Source organism: Oenanthe melanoleuca, chromosome 4, assembly GCF_029582105.1.
Source record: "Oenanthe melanoleuca isolate GR-GAL-2019-014 chromosome 4, OMel1.0, whole genome shotgun sequence".
In the NCBI taxonomy this organism is placed as follows: Eukaryota; Metazoa; Chordata; class Aves; order Passeriformes; family Muscicapidae; genus Oenanthe; species Oenanthe melanoleuca.
Window position 1 is genome coordinate 22,646,223 of NC_079337.1, and position 21,859 is coordinate 22,668,081.

The 21,859-nt window shown below is 43.1% G+C and overlaps 1 protein-coding gene across 1 annotated transcript in view; it reads left to right on the forward strand.

Annotated features, from left to right (window-relative positions):
* The first annotated feature begins 842 nt into the window (after positions 1–842).
* ARHGEF38 (Rho guanine nucleotide exchange factor 38) overlaps positions 843–21,859 on the forward strand; it is a 37,194-nt gene continuing 16,177 nt past the window's right edge. Inside the window, exons 1-4 of the mRNA XM_056490632.1 lie at positions 843–1,198; positions 11,873–12,078; positions 14,465–14,588; positions 18,833–18,980. Of these exons, the coding sequence (XP_056346607.1) occupies positions 1,012–1,198; positions 11,873–12,078; positions 14,465–14,588; positions 18,833–18,980 (665 nt within the window). The 5' untranslated portion in view covers positions 843–1,011. The remainder of the gene's footprint in view (positions 1,199–11,872; positions 12,079–14,464; positions 14,589–18,832; positions 18,981–21,859) is intronic.

The following is a 21,859-nucleotide window of genomic DNA, read 5'->3' on the forward strand; positions in this document are numbered from 1 at the left end:
ATTGCTGCTGATGGCTGTTGGGGCTCTTCCCAGGATAAGTCCTGTCCAAGCTTAGATGCCAGCAACTCCTGCTGTTTTGACATGAGCTTGATTAGACCGGCACTACAGAGGATCACTAGACAGAACATGTGTGCCAGAGGCCATTGCTAACAGACAGGATAATAAGTGCTCCTCCAGGGGCTAATCCAGAGGTATTATGAGCAAGTGTTTTGGTGCCCACTTCCCTGGCTATCACAGCTTGGTGGCTGGCTGTGGTATCCTTCACAGGTCCTCGGCAGGCTTTGGCCTTGGCTTTGGCCTTGGCTTTGGCCTCTCTGTGCATAGTGTAAAGCGGGACAGAGCCTGGTTTGAGACAAGCATCAGCTCCACGCTGCTTCCTACATCCTGGAGGGGCTTTTATGTCCTTTTCAGCCCTTTTCGTCATTGCCTGGGGGATTGGTCAACTTTCAAACCTGCAGATCCAGAGTTTCCAGCCCAAAAGCTACACCTCTCAATGGGGTCAGGAGACTGGCAGATGCAACTTGATACATAAGGGGCTGGGGTCGTGACCAAGCTGTCAGAGTGAGGGTCCCCTTCCCATTTGCCTTGCCCTCTGCTGTGCAGAGAGGGAAGGGCTCTGCCATGCCACGCTCGGGCATCTCCCTGCCGAGCCGGGAGGAGGCAATTCCCGCTCCTCTGTGCCCTGGGGCGGGTGAGGAGCGTGCCCTGCGGCAGGAGAGGGCCGGGAATGGCTGCGGTTCGGGGCTGGCTCCGAAAGCGGCCCCGCCAGGCACGCCCGCACACGGGGCAGGTGAATGCAAACGCTGCCCGGGGCGGCAGCTTCCCGGGGGTGGAGCTGCTCCGGCACAGGTGGCAGGGCTGAGCCCGGGGCTCTGCGGAGCCTGGCGAGCCCTGCTGCAAACCCAAGCCCAAAGCAGCCAGCCTTCACTGGGCAGGGAGGTCACCTCCCTGGAAATCTAACCATTGCCTGCCCGCCACCACCACCACCGAGCGAGGCTGTCCGTGGCGAGCATGGACTGCCCGGGGAAGGAAGGCACCGGGGGAAGGAAGAGGAATTTGACCCTGCTAAGGAAAAAGCTGTACATGGGGCAGAGGAGGAGGACGGAGCCCGTGGTAGAGAGCACCACCACCGCCGGGGACCACGGCAGCTTGAGGAGGAGTCAGTCGGACAGGACAGAGTACAGCCAGAAATTGCAAGGTACTGGGGAAGCTCTGGCGCTCTGCTGCCAGGGATGCTCTGAGCTGGGGTGGTGTCTCCGTGCCCTCCCGGCTGCAGCCTTCAGATAAAGAAGGGAATGGCAGGCTCTGCCCCCTCACATCCACAGCTGGAATGAGCAATGGCCCCTCTCACCCTTGCCCCCCAAATTCACACTGTGCCATGTTTCCCCTAATTTTTATAAATATTTTTTTTTTAGATGGGACACAAAATATAATTGAAGATTTTGGTGCATTCCTGCAGAACTTGTATGCAACCAAAATCTTTCTCATTCACGAGAAAGCATTTGCAACACAGTGATGTGAAAATAGGGTGGCTTCATCCTGTCTTTGGCTGCCATATTAAGTGGGGTATGTGCCAAGTAATTAGAAGCATCAAGGACTTTTTTTTTTTCTCCTCAATTAAAAATATTCTGGTCTATAAACTGTTGCATAGATTGTCCAAGCCTGAACTAAAGTATGTCCAAATACATGTTTGGATGGATATACTGATGCAAATTATACAGTTCTGTGATTATGGAGGGAGTTGCTTTTCAAATAACCAAATTGCATATGGACCACAAATCGTAGTAAAGTATGTCAATGGGGGGCTTGTCAATCAAAAATTAAATGTGTTGCCACAAATTGAGGAAAAGCATGAGGAATGTGAACGGCAATTTCTGGGAGTGCTTGGAAACACCAACTGATGAATTTCTGTGGGTTTCCAGGGTCTTGAACAACGGGGTTTGAGTATTATTATATGATAAGCGTGTATTACTAATAGTGTTCTAACTGCTTAGTGACAGTCATTCCTGCGACCATAATCCTTTATGAGGAAATAAAATAGAAAAATATTTTGGATTGCTGTATTGTGGTTTTGATGCACTTAATTAGGAAGTAGCATTGCTTCAGAGAGACAATAAAAGCAGAAAATAAAATAATAAGCCTGAAAATAATAGATTTTCTGTGGGGACTGCATATGGTGAGAACAGAGAGGTTCATCAATTGTGCTATTCCCTCCTCATGACAGCTAATCAATGAGAAGGTGAAAAATACTCCATTAAGTCAGGCCCAAGATTCAGGAATCTGGCAGGGGTGTTTCCGGGCACAAGCATGGATTGCTGTGGCAAGCTCCTGGCACATGTCCCATCAAAACAGCAGATTTTAACTTGTAAATGGGGTTGGCCAGGTGAGGTCAAGTTTATCAGAGAAGTATCCAGCAAAAAGGTGTGAAATCTTTCTGTCCTGTGTCAGCTGTATTCAAACCATGAATGTCTCCTGTTAAAAATCTGAAGCAGAGGCAGGGGGGAAGCCCAGGAAGTCATGGCAGAGTGTGAGGTTATGTTTATGGCAGCGGTCCAAGGAGACAGTAAATCCAGCTTTACAGCTCCTGCCACATGCTGAGGCTGCCACGGCTGCATATTGCAAAGCACAGTCAGGTATCAGCTCACTCTGTGTGCTTGTGTTTGTTTGAGAAAAACAGTGATGGGTTAACAAGGTACCTGCAGGCTTTGCATCGGATTAGAAGCTGGCTGTCCTCAGAGTGAAAATACAAAGGCGGTAGGAATTCCGATGAAGGATATTTGCAGTCGCCATAGAAATGCAGTTGTGTGCCAAGGCCTGACCTGGATCAAATTCTCTGAGGTAGATGTGCTTGAATCTGATAAGGATCACGGATCCCGGACCTAATGTTGGCTAGCTGCCAACAATGACAAAATGCTGTGGTTGTACACCTTTATGTTCTGCATTTCTCTCGTAGCACTTGGATGCAAAGGAGCTTTCTGCAAGGTGAAGGAAGTGGTTTTGTTGACACAAACCTTTTGAGTTTTCCATTCTTGTTAAGAAAACCCAGCAGCTCTGTTGGTGTGTGGTCAGAACTGGTCAGGACTTTCTGATCACCCTAGAGTGGCAAATGCTTTATAAAAAGATACAGATGGTAATTCGAACTTGCTTCCAATAGGAATTGTGGGAAAAGCTCTGTGTTCAGTTGCCTCTCTTCTGTAGTCTCCTGCTAATATGTTCTCTAACACATAATCTGCAGATCTGGGGTTGGCACTAGCACAGACAAGGATGTGTAAGAGAGATGCAACAGCAGCAAGCCCTGCAGAGGACAATCTGTGAGTGGGGCAGGTTTCCACAGGTAAAACTCAGGGGCTGCAGAACCCGATCTGTGCTAGTGGCAGGCAGCCCAGGCAGAGCACTGGGACCAAGATGTCTTTTCACGCCCCGGTGCCTACACCAGCACTGCAGTACATTTGTGCAAGGTGAAGCATGGACAAGGAATCTCTCAAGGGCCCTTTTCACCCCCTGCATACTCGAAAGGTTTCCCTGAGTAGGAACCGGGCTGTTGCCCTCCACAGCCATTTCCATCAGCTCTGAAGTGTATGCTCAAAATGCAGCTCAGTGTGGTGGAAATAGAGGTCCCCAAATAAAAGCCTGTGAATAGAACAAAACAAAAAGCCCAAGAGAGCAAGCAGCCAGGCATAAAAACTCCTAAGAATTCAAATTTCTGCACTTGGAGTTCTTTTAAGTTTTGTTTTATACAGTAAACCAATATTTTCTATGAAGGATGGGAAAGAGCCTTTCTCACTCTAGATCTCCAGGGTAATCGAGGTGGTTTGTTCTGTCAGTCTACAAACAGCAGTACACAATAGCATTGCCAAAGGTGAAAACTTCTGCAAGTGTCTTTCACTTTAAGGATTCATTAAGACACAAGAAAGCATTTTCATGGTTAATGACTATGGTAGATGCCTCTATTCAATAGCTTATCTGTTGTGAATGGCCATGCAACACTTCCTGACTTTACTCTTTTTAAAAAGGAAATAAGATGCAAAGTAACTATTATATTCTCAAGGAGTTTGGCAAGCATTCATGCCTGTACTTCAGCTCATCCTGTGAGATAACGAAATGCCTACTAGCCCCATTTTAGATAGGGAAAAATAAGGTGATTGCCATCAAATGCCAGGTTCATGATAATACCATGCTGTCTTTTAGAATTCAGATTGTACTTGCATGCTTGGAAGAGTCTAGGAACACCTTGATCAGGACATATATATTTCTTCCATCAGCTGGACATCACTTTTCTGAAGAGGGAAGAGTGGGGTTGAGAAAGATATATTCACTAGCATCTGCGGTGGAGATGCAGAAATAATATCAAGGATCATTATAAGAGCTAAGGCAGAGCTCCTGTGACATTTCTATGCGTTGTTCTGCTCTATGTTCACTAGAAGATTCTGCAAGTGTGTTCTTTCAAGAGGAATGAAGAAGCTGCAAAACAAAAAGTGATATTTAGCATCTCTATTTTCAGATGTATTATCCATAGCTGTTTAACTGGTAGGAGTTATCTTTTCTACAGTGAAAATCCATCAGTAGCAGCTTTAAAAGTAACTATATTAATATTTATGTATTGTATGAATGTTTGGATCAGTCTTTGAATTAACCCAGAGCTTCCAGTCTGTGAGTACCTGTGTATTTAGATAAAAGGGGTTTGGTTGATGCAGTTATTGGCACATAAATGTTTGCAAGATCAGGGCAGATTAACATACAGTGTGTCATGGGGATAGATGCTATTAACTAAAAAGGGCAGACCATGAAAAGGCACTTAAAGCATAGCTCACTGTCTGTTAGATTTTGGGCAGATTGCTGGGTTTTGTTAATAATTGTATGCCAAACTTATGCTTGCTGTGAAAAATGAGCTATAGAAAGTGGTGGGTTTCCTGAAGGAATCAGATCACATTTGCAGTGCTCAGTGAGATAATACATGCTTTTAAAAAGCACCTTGTCTTACAAATTATTGCATATTAACTCCTAACATATTAACAACTTTGGCAGTGAATGGGTCAGCTGCCCTGGTAAATGATTTGCACACCCTTCCATTTAAAATGCATCAGGGACCTACCTGTATTAGACAGTGATTCAAATCACACAGCTACCACAATACACTGCCTCAGAGCTCATGTCTGAACCCTGAATGTTGTGTGTTTTCTCTGTCTAATGTAATTATGAGAAATAAGTAACACCAGCAATGATGCAGAAACCAGAAAAATTATATAAATTATTGGAAAGCTATTATCCCTTCGCGTACAAAAGCTCAGTCAGAGGCAACTCATCCAGCTTTGCTCCATCTCAAGCAGGGCACCTTTCTCCATCCCATCCTCCTCCCTGCTTGCAGAGCACACTCCTCTTCCTGCGTGGGCTGCCCATGCTCTCAGCCTCTTGCACCTCCCACCAGGTGTAAAGATCCTCTGCGCCACTCCCCAGTTCCTTATTTGCTTTGCGCTAACTTTCTATGGACTAAAATGCAGATAATTTATTTCACTGCAGAATGTATCGATCCATGGTTTGCTGAAGTACAGTAAGGAGTAAAATTTCAGATTATTTCCTGAAGTGCAGGAGATGGCTCGATGAAAGTTCTCCCCCTGTGCCCTGTGATGAGAAGTCACGATCTAACAAACACTTCTATTTTCTCCCATGCAAATTTAGGCTCGGGGGATCTGTTAACTTGTGCTGCAATAATGCGGGAGTTATTCCTTGAACTTCTTGCAGCGTCTGTCAGGCTGGGAAGCGAGCTCATCTTTTCAGAGCAGATTCCATTTTGTGCCGCAGTGTTTGCACAGCACTCAGCACAGCCAAGCCCTGCCGTGGGGCTGAGGACTCCCGGGAGCTACCACAGCAGGACTGGGAACTGGGACACAAGGAGGGTTACGGGTCCTCCTCTGAGCATATTACCAAACATTTTATTAATTGGGATACTTTGCATTGTGGGCCACACGGCCCTCAGTTCATACAGCTAATCCATGCCAAATCTTGAGGTGCTTGTGTCCAGGAGGAGGCAGCTCAGCTACAGCCCTTCCACAGTTCCTGCTTTATTAACATATTAGCTCAGTGCCACAGGGGTGGTGTGTTTATACCGGTATGTGACTCCCTGGAAAGGTTTATTTGTAAGTATTGGCGCTAACAATAGGGCATTCTTCTGTCACCTGGTGATAAGCTTTCTTCCCTTCCACCGCGGTCACATGGGAGCTCTCTGTAGTCCTGTCAGCACACACATAATTAGAGCGGTCTGCTGTCAAGGAATTGAAGAAAGAACCTGCGCGTTGAATGTAAATATGCTCTGTGCCTTATGGAACAGAAAAATGATCAAAGATCGAATGACCTAATTGCACGGAAGTCTCTGATGCAGATTTTATAAGCAAACCTGTTGCCCAGGAATACGGGTGCAAGGTCATTCTGGCCCTGCAGCGTTTTCCTCCTGGGTTCAGATAAGGGGCTTTTTGTATGTGTTGCTCACAGCCTCTGCACGGCTCCAAAGCAATGCTGCTCTTTTACTGAGCCTCTCAGTAAAAGAAAAAAAAAAGGTTTTCCTCAAGCCCTTCCCAGTATTTTTGTATTTCAATGCCCAACTTGGTCTTCAGTGGTCTAATTCACACCACGTTTGCACCACATTGTTGCACTGTGAGAACTCTGGTGGGAGCTGTAAGGACACCCCTTGTGGTCCCTCACAAAGGGAGGGGCATCTGGAGTAAAACTCTCGCTTGTTGTCTCATGTGATGCTCTTGGTCTGCTGATAGTGTCACACTCCATCCTTCCCCACTGCTTGTCCTGTTTCAAGCTCCCTCATTTCCACAGATCCCAGTGTCTCAGTGCCCTGCAGCTTCCCAGCACTTGCAGTGGACGCGGGGATGTAGAGAACAGAGCCAGAGCGACAGCGTGAGGAGGGAGAGGAAAGCTGCAGTCTCTGGACTTGGCTGCCTGCATTTCATTCCCAAATCCAGCTGATAAAAGCCAGTGTACATTCCCGTGTGTAATAGCTAGGTTATCTGAGGGTACAGGCTATCTGAGGACTTGCTTTCACAGAGGAATAATTTATCCAGGGTGATATGAGACTCATGTTTCACATGTGAAAACACAGTAATTCTGTAATTTGTTTGTTATACCTTGATAACTTATGCCTTCACCAGTCCCTCGTGCCAGGCAAAATCCTCCTATCTGCGCAGTGCGAGTGCAGAACTTGATTTCCTTTAGCATTTTTCAAAGGCTGCCTAGGTAAGGAAAAGATCTGTAACCCACTCCACACACCAGCACCACTGTACTTATTCCTATATTCTGAGCTAGTACCTTTGATTCCACATGGGAAGCATGGGATGGGGATGGGGAGAAATCTGGGTCCCCACATCAAGAGCAAACATGATATCCGATCAGAGCATCTTACCTGGCAGGAAGGACAGATAGAACAGACCCCTTGGAGCTGCTCACTCTCTAGGCATGAAAACCAGGGAGATTTATGCACAGAGATCTTGCAGGCCTGCTATGGCTGCTCCTCTGGTCGCTTGCTGCGGGTCCTTGTAGTGAACAAGTAAAATACAAGGAATGTTACTCCATTACCTCTTCACAGATTAAGGTTTGAAAATGAAGGTATTAAGTTACCTTTAACAAAACCTTAAGAAAATGCCGTATTTTAGAAAATGAGACGTTCTGTTGAAAGTTATTAGTAGAGCTTCTAGTTGATACACTAAGCGAGCTGCAGACCTTTGATACACCAGAGGAATGAGCAGCAAACTTTTGATACATTAAGCGAGCAAGCAGCAAACTTTTTGATACACCAGGGAGCCAGCCCATGAACTTTATGAAGCGGATGTGACGACTGCCACTCTCAAAACCCTCTAAAAGCAAATGCCTAAGCTGTCACGGGGGGCTGCTCTGCAAAACGTCTTCACAGTGCCGGAATCTTCTGCTGCCTGTGCTGTCCTTCGCTGTCCTGGCTGCTCCAATGAGGCTGCCCGTGCTCCCTGTCCCGCTCTGGTCCTGCTGCTGTGGCCCTGCTCCCTCGCTGGGTCACTGGGCTGCTCTGGGAGAGGCTTCCCCGGAGAAGGACCCGCTGCTCCCGTGCGGATCTCTCCCGTGGCACCGCATCAGCCAGCGCTGGACCCGTGCTGCTGGTAACCCCTTCGCTGGGCTTCTTGTAATCACTCGGCATTTCCCTGCTCTTCTGTTTCTCCCTCTTTCTTCCCTCTTTTAAATGTTACTTTATCGCTTTGGATCCCAAGATTTAACCTCGTTTGCGTTTTAATGTCGCTTTCAGGTGTGTTTAGAACCTGGTTCCTTTCTGCAGCTGCGGATGGAGGCAAACCTGCCTCTCCTCCCTTTAAGCAGATCGGAGCAGTCCCCCAATAGCAGAACTCCCCCTGGACCTAGAAGAGAGCTGCTGCATTTGCACATTGCAAGCTCTGTTCCTCCATGCTCCCACCACACTGTGGGATGTCTTCATCTGGGGGACATCTTTAGACTTAACTTTAGACTTGCAGGAAACTGTTTATGTAAGACGTGGCTTCTCTGTCATCACATAATGAACCTCTTGTTTCATGCAACTAGAGCCATGTACTTCAACCCACAATTGAAAAACCCAAGTCATCTCCAAAGGAATGTCCTCCAGAAGGGCAACTCGTGCAGATAGCTGACATCACAAAAGCATTAATTGCAAACATTGCCTTCTACTTTTTATTTTTACGTCTAGCAAAAGTGCCAGTTAGTTTTTTGTAGACTGGGCTTAAGACATAATGGTTTAATAATCTATTCAACAGGCTATTTTTTCATTTTTCTATACCTGGTATCTCTGAGGACAAATGAGTCAAGTTCTTACTGTAGCAGTTAATTCTCAGTGATGTTTTTTCCTGCTAATCCTCTCTTCAACTGTTCCAGGGCTGGTGCACATTACCGGGCAGAAATGAGTCTGATTATATTCCAGATATGCACTCACTGTTTGTGCATTCATTAAACTTGCATAAAACTCCACAAGGATTTCAGCAAACTCCTAATGTTCTCAAACTGGTCAAAAGCAATCAGCTGAACATGAAATCATGCGTTTTGGCTGCAATCATCACTTCAAGATCTTGCTTTTGCATTCTGTAGAGACAGATAGGCCTGAAATGAAAAAGTGAACATATTGAGTGAAAATGGAAAATTATATTACATTTAACAAAAGGAAATATTTATTAAAAAACATGTTTTCTATAAGGAAACAGTGTCTAACTGATATTTCTTGTGATTACTTCTTCCTGTAGAGAATAGTTTTTCTTTCCTGGCATTATTATCTATCATGCAATAATGGTAATAGATGAGCCCTGACATAATTCAAGAATCAAATTTGATCAGGGCTATCTAATGACACAAACTGAAAGAACAGCCTCTCAAGGGACTGTGACTTCCAGCCTGAAGTGAAATACAGTGGCTTTATTTTGCTCATATAATGGCCTCCCCTGCCACCAGTATAAAAGATTAGAAAGTTCTTTTGTACAGCATCTTGTGTTTACCTTAAAATTCCATCTGATAACATTTGCATCTGAGACAAAACTACACTTCTGAGATCTTCCTCTCTGTGCTTTCTCAGGAGTTTCCCTGAACTCTTCACACACAGTTACATTCATGCAAACACTTTCACACCCAATCTCAAGAAAAATACCCATTTTGGTGCAAAATTGCGGTAGAAATGGATTGTTCATGTGGTTCCTTGTGAATTTATAAATGTGGTTACATACTGTAAGGTTTTAGAAGAAAAACTACCTGCTGGTTTAGCATGTCAGCAGTGGGCAAGGTGGTCCCATTCAGCAGCCCTACCAGTAAATTTCTCTGGGGGAGCTGTGAAGTGATTCTGCTACCAGTTTTGCTCTCCTCTTCTCTAAAGGGCAGAGTCTGTAATATCCAGCACACAACACCTTTGGTGGGTGAACTCTGCAGCAGTGCAAACTCTTGTGCAGTTCATGCACTCACACCAGCACAAACTTACCAGGGCAAGGTTAAGCCTAAAATTCTTTTGATAGCCAAGGCCTTGCAGAGGGGAGACATCCTCTTCATGTTTCTATTTTATTGTCTCTGTACAAACTTGAGGACAAAATGTTCATGCCTGTGTTATACACAAACTTCAAGGCTAAAAACTCCAAGCTGAAAAGTGTATCTAAGTACAAAAAAGTTTGAGAAAACAGCTCTCCTACTCCTCTGCCTTCCATCCCCCCAGCTAGTCTGTTTAGATTTTTGGTCCTCACTGTTTAAAACTACTGGTGTAGAGATAGAGGTGCCATCTCAAAAGCAGCTATTTAAAGCTATCTGTGGTCACATCAGTCTCACTTGAAAACCTGGTGAGAGAGTCATTAATAAAAAACCTGTCCTTTCTGAATTATCAGTGATCAGCATAATTGTAGAAGGGGTAGGAGAAGATGATACAGTGGATTTACAGTATTTTACACCTCTTTTTGGAAGATGGCCCAAAGCCCTCTGTCCTGAATGCTCTTGGCTCCCACAGGTCCAGCTGTGGGTTGTCCTTTACAGCCCTGGCTGCTATTGTATGGGTAAGTTGTGCTTTCAATGCTCACTGGAGTGCTCCTGACTTTACCCTTAACAATCAATTCAAAGAACTGCAATATAATCAGTGAGCAAAGCACCTGATACTTCTTGTTATTACCTCCTTCAGTACAGCCTGTGCAAGAAGCTGACATGAAGCTGTAGCAGTCTGACTGTCAGCAGAGATTCCCATCCTTTGCTGCTGAGCAGTAAAAGCTGATGCTGTCAAAGCTCAGCCTGAGTGATGCAGACTTGAGCAGGCTAATGATATGTCCATCTTTGTTGGTACTCTGCACCATCTTGTGGCTAGCAGAAAAACACCAGAATAGCCTCTGAAATATTTGACTTGTTTTTTTTTTTTTTGTTTTGGTTTGGTTTGGTTTGGTTTTTTTATGGTTTGTTTTTGGGTTTTGTGTCTGTGTTTCTCAATGGAAAATATAAATTGTCAGTGTACACAGATAAAAGTCAGTGCCCTTTTTACAGCTGACATGGATCTCTGCAGGCTGACCTGCGAGTGGGAAGACCATCATTACAGATAAGTAGATTGTGTGCAGGTCCTGTAATGTACATAAATTACCCATCTGCAGAAGAGTCACTTGCATTTTCACGTATTTGAAACAAATCGGATATCCTGGGTGTTAAGTACTGAAAATCAGCGAAGAATGTCCTAATCCCAATGATCTCTGTTGTTCCAAGAAATGGTTGTTATTGATTATGTAAGGTTTTCCCATATTCTCCTTGAATTCCTTTGCCTCTTTCAAGAAGTTATTTTTGAACAGAGCTGGAGCATTCATCATCATTGTTAGTAACATTGTCTTCACTTGAAAGTTTGTCATCCAGTACTTGCAGTCCTCAATTTCCCAAGAATAGAATCGTTACAAGTACAGAACAAAGGTTATTATTGTGAAGCTTTCTTATGGTAAACAGCTTTTTCTTTCACAGGAGCACACTGTTTTTCCATCCTCCAAACCATAATAGATGTCAGACCACGACTGTGTTTTCAAAGGAGTAGAAGGGCTTCGGCTATCCTTGAATTTCAGTGTGACAAGAATCAGACTCTCCCATGCTCCATAGAAAATTTCTGCCCGATACGTAACTTCTAAGCCAGGGAAGCCAGTGATGGGTTATCCCCTTACTGCCAAATGTATGAGTTGCTTTGGCATACCCATATCCTCTTTCAGAAGAAGGAGATGGGATGGCACTCAGTGTGATTTGGGTTTGGCATTTCTTATGCTTCTTTTCCTGCTCACCATGGACATTTGTCCACCCACAATCATGCAGGGCAAGCTGGGTGAGCATGTGGAATTATGACACTCCTCACAAATCTCTTCCTTTTTTTAAACAGAAAAAATGGCTCCACAGGTGGTGTCCTCAACCCCTGCCACCCCCCCACAGGAGGATGAAGAAGAAGAAGACGAAGAAGAAGTCAGCAGGCGCATGATGGACAGGAGGGTGAAGATCATCGCAGAGCTCATGCAGACGGAGAAAGACTATATCAGCGACCTGGATCTCTGCATCAAGGAAGTGATTCAGCCCCTGAGAAACAAGCAGGTGAGTGCTGGGGCTGGAGGATGAGGTAGTGATGCCAAGGTCTCAGCTCAGCCACGTTCTGCTTGCAGACACAAGCACTGTGTCAGCACAAGAGTGGCGTGGTGCTGGGACGTGATGTGTCAGGGCTCTGGTGGAAGGGCAGATATGCTCCTGACCACTTGTGCTGCACTTGTGCAAAGCCTGCATTGAGGTACTTGTCCAGAGGCTAGCTCGGATATTACATCCCTGCCTTTGGGCTGCAGTAGCAATTTCCAGCTCTCCCTTCTGCTCTGTAGTTATAACCCTTGTTATGCGCCATGACAGATGTTTACTGGTACTTCCAAAACAAAGTTTTTTCCCACAACAGAGACTGGAATGGCATGGACCTCTGCATCAAGGTTAAATTAAATTGTTAAGATAACTTTGTCCATCCTTTCAGACAGCTGTGGTGGATAAATGCCATGTTTGACAGGCCAGGGAGGACGTGGGAAATTTGTATTCCACACAAAAGAGTTGCATTTAAAAAAGAAGGCTCATAAACTACCTTTCATGGGAAAGATCTTATAAGGCCAATGATACCTATTTTCTTTTTAAGCTGAGACTTCAAAGAGCACCTTTTCTGCAACAGTATTTCAATTTGTGGAAAAATTATGGTGGGAATAGAGGAGATTGTTCAGAAGAAGATTTGTGTTTATGAGGCCTGAAACATGGTATTTACAGAGGCTGCATAAATTACATCTGATGCAAAAACAGAATAAAAATAATTTTAAGCAGACCTTAATCCACATATTTTCTGTGGGGTTTTGTATTCATCTAGTGGCAAAATACAGGTGCAGAGGCCAAAATGTCTTTAGGTGACATTGGCAATTCCTCTTAACCTGTGCTGTTAAAATTCCAGCAGGACCTTTCTGCTTTCCTAAAACTCTGTCACAATTTGTTCCAACTCCTCTTCAGAAGAGCTGGCATCTGCTGACATAACTTTAAGGAGTTCTTGACTTCTTCCTCCCTCACTCATTCATCCACTTAGAAGTGGTCTCCACTTGACTTCCTCCCCAGCCAGGCCAGCACTGAGCAAGAGTATTCCCTGGTTGAACTCGCTGAGATTTTTTGACAAATGTGCCGTATTCCATTGCTCTTTTTCACTCAACTGAAAACATTCTTTTTGATTCTGTCCTTTGTCACTGTGTTAGTGTGTGGAAGTGTCCATGCACAGTGTAGTACCAAATACTATGTAGACATGCCAGGGAGAAGGTCAGAAGTCCTGTGCTAGATGTATACAGGAAAAGTAATTTAGAGATTATAGCTGTCTTAATTTAATAACCTCTGCATTTCTGAAAGGCTTTCAGGAATGTTATATGTTTTTAATGCTAGCTCTCCAATAAACTACCATATTGAAAGTTTGTAATGTGTTTAGAAAATTGGTCCAGCAATGAATCTGTTTCATATTTCCAAATGGATGTTTTAGCCCCTATAATGCTTATAAAGAAATTAACTGCATCAGTACTGAAAGCGAATTTCTGATTTTGTTACAATAGCGTGCAATTTGATCCCCCTGGCATCTGGTAAGCTGCTATGTAAATCTGCAATTCTCTTCCAAATGGAGAGGTAGGTTCAGAGAGTACCAATATGGATAATGAAATTGATCTTGTCTTTGTTCTCAGTATAAGCACATTACTGCTTGTTATCTCCAATGGCCCCGAATAGTAACCATTGCCCTGCTGTGCAATGAAAAGTATGTGTCCTGGAAATCTTTCACTTCCTCTAAAATGAATAGGGACACAGAACCAAATTTTTTTGCTGGCAGAAATTGATACAATTCACTGTTATGTGCCCAGGCTCAGTAAGAATTCTTTAGGTTGTATGAATATCCTGAATGTGTTTGTTTTAGTGGAAGTTATATGATCTTGAGTTTGGATTTACAGGACAACTAACTTAGAATGGCACCAGCTATCTAGAAGTCTTTGTACTTGGTAGCTGGCACCAAAGTGTCAAGCTCTCAGTTTATGCAGTGGCCTCTGATAGTGAGGGAATCAAACCCACTGTCAACTATTGTTTTCCCCAGTGGGAAAGTAAACAGACATTTCAAAGCCAGCTAAGGATCTTTTCTTTATTCAGATGATAATATGTTTTTCCTTCCTAGGTAAACAGTTTCAGATTAGGGATAGTTCAAAATAAGGTTAAAAACACTTGATAACACACCCTTTGTTGACTGCATATAGCATATTATAATAGTGTGAAAACGGTGTATGTGTCCTTGAAGTCACAAGGAGGAAGTTTATATGAGGTTTTGCAGAAGTGGTGCTTCCTGGAGGTTTGAACACTCAGGGAATAGCAAGAGATGCTGTGTAACACACAATGTCCTTCTTTATCCTTTGTCAGTAGCTGCTTAATATTTGTATTCCATTAGATTGCTCGCTTTGACGTGGATGGCTTGTTTAGCAACATTGAATTGGTCCATCAACTATCAGCCAAACTGCTGTCATTGTTGGAAGAAGCCACAACAGATGTGGAACCACCCATGCAAATAATCGGTATGTTTACTGTCCTCTTGAGTTCTACAAAGCTACGTGAAAGAATAAACATAACACTCTCCTGTCCTCTACTCTCATCAGACTTAACTAGTACCCCTCTCAGAGGCTGGCATGTTGTCCAAAATGACACAGGAAAAATGACATGGGAAACCTGTCCAGTTGCTGTACTGTACTTGTATGATTATGATGCTTTTTTTCCCATCCATCTGGCTGCTGAGGGGGAGGAAGGAAGGAGAAAATGAGTTTAGAATGAGTAAAACCTGTTGCACTGTGTTATACAACTTACTGCTGAGGTCTGTTTCATCTAGTTTGATATCACCTACCTAAATCCACTTATGCTGACTCTAACTCTTATTTTGCATACTCAGAGTTGTGCCGTTCAGGAAAAGCATTAAAAATGTTTGGAATATCAAACATGTCAAACCCCAACCCACCCTAAACACTCTAAACATATATCTATTGGTGATACAGTTTGTGTAAGAGCTGGTTAAATGTGCTTGACAGGGACATGGACAGTAGAGAACGATGTAATGAATCCGAAGTTTGTAGGGATTACGGATATTTTCAACAAACAGGTTGGCCCTGGATGTGTCACAACAGTCAAAAGTTCTGCAGGTCAGGTCATGAACATTAAGGCTGTGATTCATGTGACATTCTGGCACAGCTGGAGAAATTTAAGAAGTTACCAGCACACACCAGCTCTCCCATGACTGCTTTCTCAGTGCAGAGTCACCTTAGGGTGAGCCACCTTAAGGGATCAGGTGAGAATTCTGAATTTGCTTCAGTGCAGTGTCAGACAGTTTAGTCAAAAAAATTGAATAGTCCAGTTTAAAAAACTTCCATCTGTGATTCAGAGGTCAAAAGAGGTTCTTTCTTACCTAACCTGACCACATACCACAGGTAACACCTTATAAAAAGTCCCCCTCTTCTCTCAAAAAATCAGGTAAAAAGTATCAGTTGCCACTTCACTAAGAAACAGGATATTGAAGTGTAAGAGGCTTGGGAAAGGTGTTAATCCTAGCACGTCTCAGTCTGGTTTGCCAAGGCAACAGCTTAACGTAGTTTGATACGTCTGTGTTGTTTGGCGGTATTTCAGTAAAAGTGCATCATGATGACTCATTCTCTTAATAAGCAATGTTCTATTCTAGCAGGAAGTGCCTTTCTCACAGCCAAGAGAATCATTCTATTAGTTCCCTGCCACATTCATAAGTAAAGACAAACAATTTTATCTATTCCATCTATTAGGGTGTATTTCTCCAGAATCAAAGAACCATGAAAATGCATGGGGTCATTGATCACGGAGTTGGTTAACTTATGATGGGAAAAAGGTTGTCAAGTAAGGTGTGAGACATTCTTCCACAGGCTGGGACAAAAATAGGGAGAATAATTGCATCAATGTAAGCAGTAAGTCAGTAGGTTTATTGTCCTCTGTAAGTACATCAAAGTAATAATATTGTTTTCAGGATCTTCAGTGTAAAAGTTTTTGAAGCAATTCTATAGAAAAAGCACACCAATCATATTCTTTCATGTTTAATGTATTTTAAAATCTTACATTGAAGTATCTTACTTTGGAAGGCAACCCAGTCATGGTGAGGAGGTTCAAAAGAACTGATAATTCGCTGCTTTGAAAGCAAAACAATGTGGTTGCTCATATTCATGTCTTATTTTAGTCTATGTTCTCCACACTTTATGCTATGTCCACATTGACAAGTGGTAATGTCCAATAGGAGCAGACTTACAGAGTGAGAGTTTCTGCAAAGGAGATGGTATCCACACTACACATTTTAAGAGGTCTTACTTCAGCTTGGCTGTAGCATGTGCCTGTTGATTGAGATGCCCCTCATGGTTAGACTGCATAAGATGTGCCCTTGGAGTGTGTCTTCCGGTAGTTGTCATCCTCAAAGGGATCCAGTTTGTGTCACTGTGACTGCTCCACCACACAGCCAAGGCATGGGAGATGAGGACTAATGAGTAAGTGGTTTCAAAACTCATCTCCTAATCTGAGCTTCTGTAGTTCTTTCCTAATTTTTTTTCTCCTTACTGTTATGGTTGCATGTTCTTCTTATTTCTCTGTATATGGAGGAATATGAAGTCTTAGCTTTAGCTATTAGACTCCTTCCTCCCTCTCCTACTGTTGTCTGCACTGGAAGAACCACTAAGAGCAACAGGGAGAAACTGTTTTGTTACTCAAGCCTTCCTCCTAAGAATTTCTCTTTAAGATTGACATACTCCAGAAGAGACATCAAGGAGATTTCTATCCCTCAGAGTATTTTTCAAGCTGTGCCAAATTCAGTGTTGTTTTGGTCCATAAAGCAAGCACCCACAGAGATATGCCCAAAACTCATCTGATTTGGTCCATGCAGCTCAGAACCAAGAAGGACTTAAGGTTTTAGAAATTCATCTGCTGTTAAAGGGCCCTGATCATGAAATCAGCACATAATTTTTTTCATCATTGAACATCAATGGAAATATCTGTCACTGTGGCACAATAGTTCAGTGAACAGAACTTTCCCTACTCTTTCCTCCTGGAGAAGATAATTTTCAGCCTGTAGTATACACTGAAATGAGCTGTAAGGCTACATTGCATTTTTCCTACTGAAAACGTGACCTTACTTGAGGGCTTAGCATTATATAGACCATGCTAAGCACTTGGAGCTCTGCTTAATGTTACTGAAAATTGTGAGAGCTCATGATCTCTAGAATCTGGTGCCAAGCTTGCAGGATCAAGGTTAAGGCTTGTTAAGGTTTCCCCTTACATTGCTGGCTAATAAAGACCTGAAGAGAGTTCATGGGAAAGCCAGGCTGTAATGTGCATTGTTAGCCATCAGCATTAGCAGTAAGCACAAGGCAGAGAAGACAGCTGAAGAGCATTTAACTGTGGGATTCTGGTGCTTTTCTGACTGTGCCCTTACAGTAACTAAAATGTACTGTGGTGGTCTTGGCTGCTCATTGTTTTTTCCCTTATTTGCACCTGAAACCAACATGCATTAGACAGCCCAGTTAACCTTCGCTGCTAGGGGAGAAAACCCAGGGCTGTGTTACTGTGGTAACTGAATCATTTTTCACTTTAAGATGGAGCAGTTCAATGCAATGTATTATGGAACAGCACACTCTGGTCAGGATGAAACATGCAGGATGCCTGACAGCTCAGTGCTTGCTTTGTGAATGGAGAGCTCCCAATTAATGCAGTGTTCAGCTTTTAACTTTAATAATCATTGCTATAACTCAACAGGAATGTTTATAAACATCTATTTGGATTGGCTACCACATAGATATAATTTTTAGTAAATGCCCGACAGGAGTTTTCAGCATTGCTGTTGTTTATTATATGCATTTCCAAAGATGCTGACCAGGGGGCTGCTGCATAAGGGTGTAAGAACTGAACTAAAATCTCGGCAGATGTATGAACCATGCCTTCCCTGCTCAGATTTCTTACATACACAGAATCAGACACAAGAGTTTTAGGCTGAGAGAATTAGACTCCAGAAGTAAATGGGAAATGAGTGTAGGACTACTTTAGTGCCTCTAAAATTCCCAACTGTTCTTTATGGGAAAATGGTAGTGTGGAGAACTGGAAATGGAAGTGTTCTTTCTCTTCAGTTGTATATAAACCTAGATATGATATAAAAATGGCTGTAATCCATGGTGATTTTATTTAATTAGGGGAAGGGTGGTGGTTTTTCTTCTGTCGTGTGGAGAAAATTCTCTATTCTAGGTCATAACAATTGCCATTTCAGGGTTTTGCAAAACAGATAAAATTGTAATGGCTAATGGAAGATAGAGTCATTATTCCTGTTATTACCCATTTAAGTTCATATTCATGAAAAAAAAAGTCAAAAGGAAAACTAACAGGCTTACATTCATCCCTCCTGCCAGCCCATGACACAAAAATGGTCTCCCTTTATTAGTTAAGCTCTCCTCTGTGTTTTCCAATGAAGGGGCATTAAGCTGGGGCAGTGAATTAAGAGGCTGTGTTTGAAGGGGTGTGAGGTATAGAGATTTCATGCTTTTCCCCTGAGGGAATTTTTGTGCATTAACACTGATATAATGGTGCCTGGCTATGACAAAGATGAGCAGCTGAGAAATACATGTAATAAATAATGCACATCAACACACAAGATCATTTCTAAGGGAAGTAAAGTGGAAGCCAGCCTTTTTAGCTCACGGCTAATGTGGTGGAATAATAAAACTCCTTCTGAGATGCTGTTGTCTGACTTGACACGCTTTGTTTTTCTCCTTAACAGGGGAAGTGTTCTTGCAGATTAAAGGCCCACTAGAAGACACATATAAAATCTATTGCTATCACCATGATGATGCACACACCATGCTGGAATACTATGAAAAGGATGAAGAACTGAAGCAGCATTTAAGAGACTGTGTACAGTCCTTAAAGTAAGATCTTTTCAAATGATGATTTCCATCCATAGTCAGTTGCCTGGCAGGGAACATTTTAAATGGATGTAGATGAAAGGTCCCCTGTAAATCCGGAGTTTTATAAGGCTTGCTGGGAGCTCTGGCTTATGCTGCTTTCATGAAAAGATGACAAGCCAGAGGCCATGATTAGATTTCTTTCTCTCTAAGATGGCCAAAAATAGCAAAAAAAAGGTTGCTCTTTCCTTATTTCAGTGCCCCATACTGACAAAAAAAAAAAAAAAAATGCTGCATCATTTCATGGGCTATTGGGAAACCTTTTCCAGCTCCCAGGAAATTTGCTGCCCTCTGTCTTCAGCAAGTCTTCTCCTTGAATTGGAAAGGCCTGTTATGGAGGTACTCAAGTGCTCTGGCAATTCTGGGCTGCTGCTGCAAGGCCCCTGGATCTGGAGCTGCTGTGAAGTTCCCAGCCCCTCAGGATGGGGGTATTTGAGAGGAAACAGTGGTGGAGCAAGCTGCCAGTTCCCACCAGAGGGAGGTGCTTTGTGCCATTGGCTCCAATGCCAGCCCCTCGGGACAATGTGTAGAGAACTGGGGATGTTGCCAAATAACAGATCCATCTGTCTTCCAACACAGCTTCCTCCTGCAGCTAGTGACAGGGACCAGCTCATCCACCCATGGAGAGTGCTTCTCTTCCCACCCATGAATCCCCTTGTCCCTCACTTTCCCAAAAGCATCACACAGCTCTCAGGAGGGAACATGCCATAGATTCACACCAGAGGTCAGGCTCCAGCTCCAGGAAAGCTGCACACTTGTAGGAGAGATGTAAAGTTTTCACAAATAAAGGAGTGTACATCAGCATCAGATATTTCAACCATACCCTAATTTGTGATTGGTCTGCAGAGATGTGTTAAGACTTAGGAGATGGGAGGTATGTCCAAGTAAAATCTGGGAAGAGTGGTGAAGGAAAATATTAATAACATTAAAAGAGAAATGTTTGCTTTGAAGACAGGTTATGTTGAAAATGATGTTATCTTGTGAAATATGTCTGGCTGTTAAATATATAGCAAAGTGTATGTGCAGGGTTCTCAAGTTTTAGCTACCCTGGAAGTTAAAAGAAATAAATTTTCATATAAACTTAGGCCTTCAGGCTAACGGATGGTCAGGTATTTCCCCTAAGTGGGTATTTTACTGCTGATGCCTACAACAATCTTTCCTGACTAATCAAGAGAAGCCACTACTGTTGTTCATTTATCTGTGCTGCTGAGGCAAGGGGACTTGGGAGGAAATAAAGATAAAAAGTAACATCCATGTACATCCTAGAGTGGATGTTGCCACTTGAATTCCAGAGCCAGCAAGAGGTGCTCCTGTTCCAAAATCACAGCTGGGCTTTGTGAATAGAAAGGATATTTTGTGCTGAGCCACTCTAGCCTTTGCTAGCAGGAAGTGACAAGGACTTCCTTACAATGAAGCCTTGTTTTTGTCTTATTCTTTCCTGATTAGCCTCTAAACAGGAACCAACGATAAAAGCACTGGTGTGTTTATATTATGTTGTGATTTTTTCCCAGTGCCTAAAGATTGCAGTCAATTCAACTATAAAGACCTGAAAGTACATGCTGAGATTCAGAACTGTGGTCATCTAAAACTGTTACTACCCAATTGGAGAATATTTGCCTTAGGAAGAAAACTATGCAGGGTTGTTACCAAATAAGTTATAGGTTGTTTTCAATTGTGAGACATAACAAATGTAGGGGCTGGTGCTGACTATCTTTGAAAAATGTTTGCTTGTTAAATTTTTTTCTTTTCCCTTGGAAAGAATATTGTTCCACTTTAAAAAGTCTTAAATGAGCTGACATTAGTAGGGGCTTCTGTTCCTCCGCTGAGTAATAACTGACATGTGAAAAACAAGTTCTATATCAGGAGCAATTTGAGAGTGGCACTCTGCACATCTGTACAGACAAATCAGATTTAATTAGCTATGTTGAGATTCCTATTCCTTTTGACTGAAAAGGAAAAAATCCATCCCAAAATGTAGGTGTCTGTATTGGAGACATGTGCAAATCCAATTTCCGTAGAGTCCCGTGTTTCAGCAGCAATTATGCAAACTGGGGTTGTTGTTTGCTAGCCTAGCCAAAGAAATGCAGCTGGTAAAAATGAAAGGATGCTGGCAACTACCTGCTCAGCTTTCAGCCTGAAGTAGCTTGGTCAACTATTGCAGGGGCAGAGGGACGTCCTAAGCACAGAAAATGCTGACAGCGCAGGAGCGATGAAAGCAGCAGCTTCCAGATGCTCAACTAGCACTGGTGGGCCAGGAGATAAGAGTGCAGGCAGCCAAAAAAGTGTGGCTGAGGATGTGATGTCAGGAAAGCCTGATGCAGAGATGGAGAATTTGAGTGAATTCATGCAATAAGAAAATATTCTATGTACACGTTTGCAAACTACAATTTTAAGTACCTGATGTTTTCAGTGTATGTATCAACACCATCCTACTCCAGAGAGGTTTCAGTTGAGGTATAATCCACAAAAAAATTCACAGCTTCATTGACTCTATACCCTAAAAGGCTGAAATGTATTGTTTTTCTTTAAAAAATACATTTCTGTTTAAAGACAGTAGAGAGAAATGTATGCACGGCTTGACGTTACCTACAAATGTTAGCAGAGTGATCCAAACTTCCTTCTCTAATGCTGTGAGGACAAGGCTGGGTCTCACAGCCAAAGCCAGGTTTCTGACAGTCCTTTCCCATTCGGGACTGTCCATTCAAAAAGTTGTAGGGTCAGATTCACCAGTACCCTCTGGCTGTTTCGTGCAGTTCTGCTGACACATAGCAGCCATAAACCTAAGTTAACCAGCTAGTCACAGCTACTCTGTGTCACTGAAGTGTATCTGAGAATCTTCTGAT